Raw genomic sequence first — 12,491 nt, forward strand, 5'->3', positions numbered from 1 at the left:
GGTGGTTGCCTATGTCAACTGTAAGGGAGGCATGAGGAGTTCCCTGCTGAGCCTGGAGGCTCGGATGCTCGTTGCCTAGGTGGAGAAGCATCTGATGGTCTTGTCCTTGGCTCATGTGGCAGGAGTGGACAATGTGCTGGTAAACTTCCTCAGTCGTCAGATTCTGGACCCGGGAGAATGGTCCCTGTCCGGGCTAGCGTTTGAAGCCATAATTCGTTGGTGGGGTCGCCCCACCTTCGATCTGATAGCATCCTCAGGGAACCAGAAGGTGGACAGGTTCTTCAACTGCCGACGAGAGGTTGGCAGAGCAGGGCTCGACACTGGTTCAACCGTGGCCAGAAGAGGAACTTCTGTATGGCTTTTCCCTGTCGCCTATGATAGGGCGTGTTCTGCACCAGGTGACATCTCAACATAGGTCTGGCATTCCTAGTGGCCCCGGACTGGCCCAGCTGTCCTTGGTACGCAGATCTGATGCGGTTGAGCTCCGTGAGGGGTCTGCTTCCTTGCCATCAGAGATTGCTCGTGCAGAGCCCAATAGCCCTTCAAGTTTCGGACTATTTTGGTCTTGCGGATTGGTGCTCTGCACGCGGCCTTGAGGGCTAGGGGCTTTTATTCTGCTGTCATCGCTATGCTTCTTCACGGCGAGAGGAATTCGATGGGGTTGGCCTCCGAAGGCCTAGAGGTGCTTTCCGGCTTGGTGTGCAGGGGTTCACATGGATCCTTTGGCCCCGTCAATGGCGCGTGTTCTGGTCTTCCTGTAGGCTGGCCTCAGGAAGGGTTTGGCGGTTTCTTCATCCGTGTCCTCATTGCGGGACTGTCATGTTTGGGTCCCTCTTCTCTTGGGGGTTCTCTGGTGTCTCCCCAAGATGTACACTTCCTATGTGGGGTGGGGGAGGCTGCGACCTCCTTTGAGACTGCCATGTCCTCCGATTGGCCCAGGTTATTAAAGGCCCTTCCCATAGGAACCAATCAGAGCTTCAGATCACTGGGATGCACTGGGGAGGGGAAGGCCCATTTTGACCTTGGCTGGAGGGAGTAGGCATCCCTCCGGTCAGCCATCTAAATCGTAGTAACAAAGATGGCAGCAGAAAGACCCGAATGATCTATCCAGTCTGCCCAACCTGATTCAATTTAAATTTTTTTCTTCTTAGCTATTTCTGGGCAAGAATCCAAAGCTCTACCCGGTATTGTGCTTGGGTTCCAACTGCCGAAATTTCTATCAAAACTCATTCCAGCCCATCTACACCCTCCCAGCCATTGAAGCCCTCCCCAGCTCATCCTCAAACAAAAGGCCATATACAGACACATACCGTGCAAGTCTGCCCAGTACTGACCTTAGTTCAATATTTACTATTATTTTCTGATTCTAGATCCTCTGTATTCATCCCACACTTCTTCGAACTCCGTCACCGTTTTCCTTTCCACCACCTCTCTCGGGAGCGCATTCCAGGCATCCACCACCCTCTCCATAAAGTAGAATTTCCTAACATTGCTCTTAAATCTACCACTCCTGAACCTCAAATTATGTCCTCTGGTTTTATCATTTTCCTTTCTCTGGAAAAGATTTTGTTCTTTGTTAATACCCTTCAAGTATTTGAACGTCTGAATCATATCTCCCCTGTCCCTCCTTTCCTCTAGGGTATACATATTCAGGGCTTCCAGTCTCTCCTCATATGTCTTATGGCGCTTCCTATCATTTTCGTCGCCCTCTGGACTGCCTCAAGTCTTCTTATGTCCTTTGCCAGATACGGTCTCCAAAACTGAACACAATACTCCAAGTGGGGCCTTACCAATGACCTGTACAGGGGCATCAACACCTTCTTCCTTCTACTGGCTACGCCTCTCTTTATACAGCCCAGCATCCTTCTGGCAGCAGCCACCGCCTTGTCGCACTGTTTTTTCGCCTTTAGATCTTCGGACACCATCACCCCAAGTCCCTTTCCCCGTCCGTGGATATCAGCTTCTCACCTCCCAGCATATATGGTTCCTTCCGATTAATAAACTCCAAATAGCATTACTCTGTATTTCTTTGCATTGAATTTTAGTTGCCAGACGTTAGATCATTTCTCTAACTTTTGCAGATCCTTTTTCATATTTTCCACTCCCTCTTTGGTGTCTACTCTGTTAAAAATCTTGGTATCATCCGCAAAAAGGCAAACTTTTCCTTCTAATCTTTCAGCAATGTCACTCACAAACATATTGACCAGCATTGGCCACAGCACCGAACCCTGAGGGACTCCACTATCCACCTTTCCTTCCCCCGAGCGACTTCCATTAGCCACCACCCTCTGGCGTCTGTCTGACAGCCATTTTTTAATCCAGTTCACCACTTTGGGCCCTAACTTCAGCCCTTCCAGTTTGTTCAAGAGCCTCCTATGAGGAACCATATCAAAGGCTTTGCTGAAATCTAAGTAAATTACATCTAGCATATGTCCTCGATTCAGCTCTCTGTTCACCCAATCAAAAAATTCAATCAGGTTTGTTTGGCACGATTTACCTTTTGTAAAGCCATGTTGCCTCGGATCCTGTAACCCATTAGATTCAAAGAAATACACTATCCTTTCATTCAGCAACACTTCCATTATTTTTCCAACAACCAAAATGAGGCTTACTGGCCTGTAGTTTCCTGCTTCATCTATGTGACCATTTTTGCGAATAGGGACCACATCCGCTCTCCTCCAATCCCCAGAAACCACTCTCGTCGCCAGAGATTTGTTGAGCAAGTCTTTAATAGGACCCGCCAGATCCTGTCTGAGCTCCCTCAGTATCCTGGGGTGAAATCAAGGTAAGGGGGAGAGGGTGCTGTATGTCGGAGGCAAGAGGGGGGATGTTGTGTGGCAGCGGGATAGAATGGGTTTCTCTCCTGCTGTTGGGTGATGCTTGCCAGCGGGAGAGAGTGGGCACCTCTCCCACTGCTGGGGGGTTGTGTTGCTTGGCAGCGGGAGAGATTGAACATCGCTCCTGCTGTTTGTGTGTTTGTTTTTTACATTTATTCTGCACATGTGCCCATTGCTATCACCAGTGATGAGGCATGCAAATTTAGCGAGTTTTCGCTACTCTCCACCAACCTCATTTGCATGAGCGTTTTTTGGAGAACGACTCGCTTTTTTAAAATCGCTACCAGAACGATAGGAGCCCTTTGTTATTTTCACGTGGTTTTTTGAGAATCTAGGCCTGAATGTTGTTGCAGTTAATGTTCCCTTTTAACACTATGCCCTACACATTTCAATGCCTTCTCTGTACTGTGCATCTCTGCCACCTACCCAGTGTCAAGCATCTGTGGTGCTCAAACTCATGCCTCAAAATTGCTAAGCCTATAAGGTGCTACATGCTTCTGACATTTTTCTTAACCTGCTGTTTTCGTTTTGTAAGTGCATGATATTTCTCTTTTTAGCTGCTGTGGGTTCTGTTGGCTGCTACTGTTATTGGCCTCCTCTTGCAACGACTGGCAGCCAGGTTGGGAGTGGTGACAGGACTGCACTTAGCCGAAGTATGCAACCGGCAGTATCCTAAGGTAGGATCCACCCAGCATGAACCTATGTTAAGTGCAAATGTCCTATAGTGCTTTCAAAATACCAAAACTGAGTATAGCACCTCTGTGGAAGGAGGCAAAGTATTGATTCGGAGCAGACTGACAGCGGCATCTTTGGTGTAAAATGAGGAAAGAATGAGCTTGACTAGAAAGAGTAAGTGGTGTGATGAAATCTAAGCAAGGCTGCTCTGCTGGCTCCACATGAAATTTCCCCATAGCAATTTGTTAAATCACAGATACATTTTCTCTTCCTTTCTTTTTTTTTAAATGTAATGCTTATCTCATTATCTCAGGATAAGCAGGCAGCATATTCTTACTTATGGGTGACATCATACTTCTCATTTATAATCTTAATGTATACTTTCTTCAAACCGCTTAGAACCTAACGGATGTAGCGGTATATAAGAAATAAATTACATTACATTACATCATCCATGGATCCTGGTACGGACAATACACAAATGCAGTGTCGCTTTAAACACTTGAAGACTGCCGCACTATGCATGCATGAGTGCCTTTCTGCCTGTCGTCCGATTGCAGGACCATCAGTTCTTAGTTTTCCACAGAGCTGAGAAGTCGTTTCTTTGTTTCTCTCAGTGCATTTATTTACGTCTATTTTAGATGTAATTTTTCTATTTACTTTTTAGGCGTATGTTCTGTATTAGTACTTTTGTGTCTTCCCATTAACCAAGTTTCATCGTTTTTCATTTTTTGGTTGTTTGTTTTTTTAAAAAAATTTTGAGCTCTCTTAAGCCTGCCTTCAGTCACGATCATCAAGCCGTTTTTGGCTTACAATCTGCTCAACCTCCCTCAACCTCAGTCTTTTGATCTCGCATTGTCAGTTTTTTCTCTGATGTCCAAGGCTTCTAGTGGATTTAAGTGGTGGTATCAGTGTCACAGGGCTACCTGCTTAACTGTTGTATTAAGTACCTAGGTCCTGATCACTGTGATTAATTTTTTGTTTTTTGCCTTCTCTGTACAAAATTACAGAAAAGGTTGCCAAAAACCAGAAAATTACAGTTTGAAAAACTTTGTAGGTCATCTGTTTCTATGTCAGAAATGGCAGCAGTCTCCGATGCCACTCCTCAGCATCTGATCACTCCAATACCAACAGCATCAACATCGTGTATGTCATTGAAACTGTCTGTATTGGGGGAACCTGTAAAAAGGCTTAGAAGCATAAATACACTTCCCTCTCTAGGAACGATTCAGCATCATCTCGAGCATCTTCACCATCGATGCGCTCCAAGAACTGATGCACCAATGACAGATCACCATCTGTATAGTTGGCATCCCCTTTAAAGCATACCTTAATACCAGGGTCACCAGTGCTTCAATGCTTAACTAATGTGCCTATAATACCAGTGCACATACCAGTTACGGCGCCATATCTGCAGGAACAGCTTGCTGTTGCAGAAAGAGCTTGCTGTTGCAGAAAGAGCTAGCTTTGCTGCTGCAGTTTCAAACGATACCAAATCCTGCTCAAACAATGCCAGTATCGGCTCAGTCCAAGTATTGCCTGGATACTCAAGGCATCAGTCTCGGAGCATACAGCCTCAAGCAACAGCATCTATGATCAATATAAATGACTGGCACACGTCTTCTGTCATAGATACATATAAAGGACGCACATCAGTGATGCCCAGATGTCGAGCGTCTACATCAAGGCATGCATCTTTGTCAAGAAAGCGCAGTTCATATCATCAGTAGGAACACTGAGAATGTTTATTGAGGCACTATAGTAGACCTTCACCTGGACATCGCCCTCGATGCTCCTCTTAACAATAGTTCTCGGCTAACAGAACCTGGTATCGAGGACTCTGACTCTGATCTAACTTGGTGCTCTACTAGAGATTGTCCAGAGTTGTCAGCAGTTAAGTCTTATTCTTCTTCTTCATTCCCTTCCTTGCCTTGTAGTAAGTCACCCCCAGAGGGTCTGTCTTTCATTAAATTCATTAGACAGATGACGCAGGAATTCCCAGTAAAAATGGGAGTCTGATTCAGGTACTCAGGCAGAGTTTAGAGAGGCACTTGACTAAAAAATTGCCTCCAGACTGCATAAAGGTTCCTCTTCACAACCTCATGAAGGAGGCATTACTGAAGAACTGGGAATCTCCTCTTCACGTGACAATAGCTCCAAGTAGACTGGACTCACTTTATTACATACAGCCTTGTCCTGGATTTAACATAAGAATTGCCATACTGGGACAGACCAAAGGTCCATCAAGCCGAGTATCCTTTTTCCAACAGTGGCCAACCCAGGTCCCAAGCACCTAGCTAGATCCCAAGTAGCAAAAAAGATTCTATGCCACTTATCCTAGGAATAAGCAGTGGATTTCCCAAGCCATCTCAATAATGGCCTATGGACTAGAGAATGACACTGTGACTGTTTACTGTGGCTAACCTGCAGGAAAGAGGGAAGAAATCGATTGGTTGCCTTGGATATGGGAACAAGGTCATTCACCACCCCGTAGAGCAGTGAATGACCTTGTTATCGCAGTAAAGGATCCAACGCGAGTTGCCTCTCTTCCCACTCCTCCTAGTCAGCAACCTTCTCTCATGATCGCGGTTACATCATCAGCCCCCCTTACAAATCCAGCAGCCCCCCTCTCTATCATGGGTCCAACAGCCCTCGCACTCTCCCTCCCTGGCTCCCCAAAAGCTGGCAGCAAAAAAAAAATAAAAACCAAAATGCAACAAACCCATGACACTTCTAGGTCAGCCCCTTCATGCCTCCCGGGGCGGGCCTACCAGCCAGTTGGAAGCTTCTTGCATGCAGCGCTGTTCTGGGAACCTTCTTGCCACCAAGTCTCTCCTTCTAATGTAACTTCCGGCAAAACTGGACATGGGAGGGTATACGGACACAGAGAGAAGATGGCTAGACATGGAGCAGAATAAGAATGCAAAAGGAAGATGCTGGATGGGAGGATATAGAGGAGTGATACTGTACACAGGGGCAGGGGGATCATAGAATGGAGAGATGATGAAGACAGGGAGATGGGCACAGGGGAAATACTAGAAATGGACGTATAGGAGACAGAGAAGAGAGATAATGAACATGGGGAACAATGCATACACAGAGATAGAAGATGGATGGTGAGCATGGAAAAAGAAGAAATGTCAAATGGTCAGGAGACCCTGGCAAGTGAGTTAAGAGAAGACAAAAGAAAACAGATACCAGCACCTGAGACCAACATGATTTAAACAATAAAATGACAAGACAATAAAAGGTAGAAAAAAAAAATTATTTTCTATTTTGTGATTAGAATATATCAGATTTGAAATAAGTATCCTGCAAGAGCTGTGATTCTTTAGCTTCCAGCTGACTTAGGGCTCTCTGACCAGGGGGCAGTTGCCCTAATTGCCCTCCCCTAACACTATTCCTGCCATGTGTGACTGAAGTATTCTGTTAGCTTGATTTTTTTTTAAAGTAGCATTGTGTAGTAATTTGACTAGTTTTCTTGATAGTGGAGGGGATATTTGTGAGGGGGAGGCAAGGGGAGACGGGGGTTTTGTTGACCTTTGCTCTGTATTATTTGTTATTTATTAAATGACAATTGTACAGAATACTTTAATAAAATAAGTTCAGTATAAAATCATAACTATTCGAGGCTTGTGCGGATGGGATCAGAAGGTTTGTGGAGACGGGGACTAAGCTTGTGGGGACAGGAACCAAGCTTACGGGGACAAGGTCTGAGCTGGCGGGGCTGAGTGACCGGGACAAATATTTTTCCCCGTGTCATTTTTTAATATGGACTTCTCTTTTAGGAAATTATCCAAACCTTTTTTTTTTTTTTTTATAAATCTTTATTAATTTTCAAAACTTAAAAAATGCAATACAATAAATGTAGCACGATAATACTATTAAAAGCACATTAACTTACATATATTTATAAAAAACAATTTCACCCACCTTCCCAGCGATAATTCAATAGAGCATAAAAATATAGATCATCACAAAAACCTTACCCTATTGACGCCGGGGAGCGGAATACTGGTCAGTGCGACGCTTCTGCAGGGAGAGCTTGGGGGCAGCGGTGGCTTGGGGGCCTGTTCCCCTATGGTGGTGGCAGCAAACCTAGTGGCTTGGGGGCCTGTTCCCCGATGGCAGCGACGGCAAACCTAGTAGCTTGGGGAAGAGCAGGGAGAAAGAAAGGGAGCAGGCAGGGAGACAGAAAGAAGGGGGGAGGGTAAGGGAAACAAAGAAAGAAGGGAACAGGGAGACAAAAAGAAAGGGGGCATGGAGAGAGAGAGAGAAAAGGAGACAGAAAGAAAGAAGGGGGCAGGGAGAAAGAAAGAAAAAGTTGGGGGAGAGAATGAGGTCTGGAGGAGAGGAAACATACAGGAGGCTGAAAGAAGGGAAGAAATATTGGATGCACAGTCAGAAGAAGAAAGTTCAACCAGAGACTTATGAAATCACCAGACAATAAAGGTAGGAAAAATGATTTTATTTTCAATTTAGTGATCAAAATGTGTCCGTTTTGAGAATTTATATCTGCTGTCTATATTTTACACTATGGCTCCCTTTTACTAAACCGCAATAGCGGTTTTTAGTGCAGGGAGCCTATGAGTGTCGAATGCAGCACGGGGCATTCAGCGCAGCTCCCTGCACAAAAAATTGCTATTGCGGTTTAGTAAAAAGGGAGGAGGGTATATTTGTCTCTTTTTGTATGGTTGTTACTGAGGTGACATTGCATAGAGTCATCTGCCTTGACCTCTTTGAAAAAATCCCAGAATATGAATGATAATTTAACATTTTCTTTGCCTTTCAGTGTGCTTTGTGTTTTGTTTTTTATTTTAAATTTTATTGTTGGTAGATCATCTTGACTTGGTCATTTTAAAAGTAGCTCGCAAGCCCAAAAAGTGTGGGCACCTCTGGCCTATGCTGTTTTAAAAACATGTGTGCAGGACTCTAGGAAGGTCTGGACTGCACTCTGTCACACCCTCATACAAAGATATCTCATTATGATCAGTATATTCCATCAAAATATCTTTCCTCTTTTCAGCGTCTGGCAGATATCTCCTGGAAACCAGGAAGGAAGTATATGGTATACTCTACATTTAATGCTTTTGAAATCAATTCTTGTACCTCTGCGGTTTCAGTAACTATACACACACAAGCCTGACTGAGACTCTCTGACTTAGAAGATGCTAACATCCAGGACCGTCTCCCTAATATGCCCTTTATAAGGGATGATTTATTTGGAGACCAGATAGAGGAAGCCTCGCAAAAAATCAAAAACATTCTGACTACATGACATGGGATCTCTGAGAAAGTGGAAGAGATAATGGTTACTGCAGATGGGCAGACTGGACGGGCCATTTGACCTTTATCTGCTGCCATGTTTCTATGTCCTCCAAATTTTACCATTCTCAACCACAACAAAGTTATACAAGTGTCTGGGGGCACATTGTGAGGGGTGTCCATTTCAGAGACGCTGGTCCTTTTCCCAGAGGAAGTGGTCAGTCAACCGCTTGGAACGTTGAGCCATATGACTTGTGCTTCAGGCGTTCAGGGGCGCACTGCAAGCAAAATGATACTAGTGTTATCAGAAAATGCAATGGCGGTAGCCTACATCAATCCCCGGGGGGGACACCAAGAGTACTGCTCTATGTTTAGAAGCCCAGATGTTGTTTGATGGGCGGAGGCCCATCTCTTTATGTTCTTGGTGGCAGGTGTAGACATTGTATTTCCTCTGCTGTGGATTTCCTCTGCTGGAAGATGCTAGATCCTGGGGAGTGGCCACTGCCTTAGGAGGTCTTCACCTGCATTGTGAATCAGGAGTGGACATTGTTAGATCTGATGGCATTGGCAGCCAACAGAAGGTGGCCCAGTTCTTCAGTTGAAGATACGAGCCAGGAAGTGAAGGCCTGAATGCCCTGGTGCAACCCTGGCCAAAGGCAGATCTTCTTTACGCCTTCCCTTCGTTGCCCATGATAGGCAGACTTCTGCTCAGGATCATAATGCGCCAGGGCCTGGTGATTCTAGTAGCATCGGACTGGCTGAGATTATCGTGGTATGCAGACCTGGTCATCTCCGGCTGCTCACACAGGGTCCAATTGCTCTGCAGGATCCAGGACTCACGGCATGACTCTTAAGCGCACAGCACTAGTGCATAAAGGCTATTTGGATGGAGTGGTTTCTATCCTTCTAAGATGTAGGAAGAAGACAACTATAGCAGCATATGTGAAAACCTGAAAGTGCTTCCAAGCTTGGTGTGCTCAGAGGAGTGAGGACCCGAGCTTGGTGCCGTTCTCTGTGATGGTCGCCTTTTTGCAGTAAGGTCAGGAAAATGGCCTAGTAGTTGGCTCCCTGAAAGTTCAGATTGTGGGGAGTTTGTTTTTTGGGCCTTTGATTATTAAGAGCACCATAGCTGCACATCCAGATGTGGCCAGGATTTTGAAGGGCGCTTTGCTCCTCTGTCCGCCGGTGTGACAGCCTTTTCCAGCTATGAGTCTTATCTGGTCCTCTGGGCGCTGGCTAGAGTGGCCTAGGAAGCTCTGGAGCAGGTTTCTCTGATGGACCTTTCCATCAAGACAGTGGATTTTTTGTGGCGATTACCACATCCTGATGAGTGTCAGAACTATGGACTTTGTTATGCAGAGATCCCTTCCTCAGAATGTCAGATACAGGCGTGGTTTTACGCACGGTCCCATCTTTCTTACCGACAGTGTTTACTAGCTTCCACATCAACCAAGAAGTTCGTTTGCTTGCCTTCACTCCTTTTGAGATCAAGAAAAAGTGATCAGGTGTTGAAATTGTTTGGATGTCTGCAGACTCTTTCTGCGGTATCTAGAGGTTACGAACGAATTCGATTGTCAAATTATCTTTTCATACTGGTAGGCTACCTATGAAGGCTGATCAGCCTTGAAAGCAACCATTTTAAGATGGATCCTTATGGTCAATTCTTTAGCCTATATCGGAAGTTGAAAGTGTCTGCCTATATTTGTAAAGGCGCGCTCTACTAGAAGCGTAGCTTTCTCATGTGCAGATGAGTCTTTGGCAGTGTCCCCAGAAGAAATTTGTAGAGCTCTCACTTAGTCTTCTCTCCATACATTCATGAAGTTTTACAGGGTGGATGTGGCAACCAAACAGGACTCGACATTCAGAAGCAGGCTCATCTGTCCTACTCTTTACATGTTCAAGAATAGTGTCTGTCATGCTAATAATAATAATAATAATAACTTTATTCTTGTATACCGCAATACCATGGAAGTTCAATGCGATTAACAATAGAAGAGACTGTACATTTACAGCGATGATACATATTACAGTGTTGTTACATTTACAGAGATGTTACATAAATAGCAGTAATAAAAGGTATATACTAAAGAAGAGACTGTACGTATACAGGGATGTTACATGTTATAGCGGTGATACATTTACAGTGATGTTAAATGTGAGGCAATGAAAAGGCAGGGCAATTAGATAAAACAGAGATTGAGAAAGAGAGGCCATAGTGGCTTGGGAGGGAGGCGTAGTCGGAGGGAATGGAGGCATGTCGAGGTCAGGAGGGTGCAGGGAAGGAGGGAAGGCAGCGTTAGCGGAATTTGTCGAAGAGGTAGGTTTTTAGTGACTTCCTGAACAGGTGGTAGGGCGGGGAGTTGGAGATGAGGGCGGTAAGGCAATTGTTCCATTTGCCCGCTTGGAATGCTAGAAGGAAAGATCAGGTTCTTACCTCGATAATCTATTTTTCTGTTAGACAGACACTTCATTCCTGAAGCCCACCTGTCAGATGTTCATTTGCTTGTCAGGGAATCCAGATATCTTATTTCTTTCCTTAGTTCAGCCTTGACAAGGATAGAGGACGCTACTGTTGTGTTGAAGAAGCTAGAGGGTATCTATAAAATCTTCCACATTCTTGGTGCAGGTTGCAGTCAAGTTGGTGACTTGTTTGTTTTTCATCTTATGTATTGCAAATGATTGTTTGTTTATCTGTTATATATTTAATGATATGAGCAGTACAGACAAGTCTCTCAGGGAGTGGTCCCCATACTCTTCCCTATTCTATTTCCTCCCCAGGGCTGACCATCTACTTTAGTACAAACTGAAGAATTGGAGGACAGCCCAGATGGATGGGAGGTGGAGCAAAAGAATGCTAATGAACCTCTTGACAAGAATTCTCACAAGAAGGAATTGACTACTCACACGTTCAGGAATGGAGTGTTTCTACTAGAAAGAAGAACCTAATTTTTCCATATTATTTTTACAAAGTAACTTGTACATCACTGCCTACCAGGTTGTCTTGTGGAGGAGTGACCTTATATTTAGAGCTGCTGCCTTCTGCAGCTCCTTGTGACTCTGGGCAAGTTACTTAACTTTTCATTACCCCAGGTACAAAATAAGTATCCGTCTACAATATGTAACATAGCAACATAGAAGATGACGGCAGAAAAGGGCTACAGCCCATCAAGTCTGCCCACTCTGCTTACCCACCCCCTGTCTATGCCCTAATGACCCAATTTCCTTATCTTGACCCTCATAGGGATCCCACATGGGTATCCCATTTATTCTTAAAGTCTGGCACGCTGTCTGCCTCGATCACCTGCACTGGAAGCTTGTTCCAATGATCAACCACTGTGAAGAAATACTTTCTGGTATCGCCATGAAATTTTCCGCCCCTGAGTTTGAGTGGGTGCCCTCTTGTGGCCGAGGGTCCCTTGAGAAAGAAAATATCATCTTCCACTTCGACACGTCCCGTGAGGTACTTAAATGTTTCGATCACTTTGATTGTATAACCACACAGGAAAAGCAGTATATCAAGTACCATACCCTTTACCCTACTACAACCATTACCGAACTTATCAGGGAGCAGTCATAGGAGCCTGATCTTAGTATATACACACTACTAAAATTACCAAGAAAATAACTTACTTGTGAGATCTTTTTCTCTTGCCTGTATCATGTAGTGCTATTGATATTTCAGTCTAATTTATTTGGTTCTTTGTGATTTGCAGA

General features: G+C 44.8%; 1 protein-coding gene across 5 annotated transcripts in view; it reads left to right on the forward strand.

The window, feature by feature from the left end:
• The window catches only part of SLC11A2 (solute carrier family 11 member 2), a 194,705-nt gene that overhangs the window by 92,736 nt on the left and 89,478 nt on the right, over window positions 1-12,491 (forward strand). For all 5 annotated transcript variants that reach the window (XM_033935870.1, XM_033935868.1, XM_033935871.1 and 2 more), the window contains one exon: window positions 3,395-3,514. In XM_033935870.1, the coding sequence (XP_033791761.1) occupies window positions 3,395-3,514 (120 nt within the window). The remainder of the gene's footprint in view (window positions 1-3,394; window positions 3,515-12,491) is intronic.

Source organism: Geotrypetes seraphini, chromosome 3 (assembly GCF_902459505.1).
Source record: "Geotrypetes seraphini chromosome 3, aGeoSer1.1, whole genome shotgun sequence".
Lineage (NCBI taxonomy): Eukaryota > Metazoa > Chordata > Amphibia > Gymnophiona > Dermophiidae > Geotrypetes > Geotrypetes seraphini.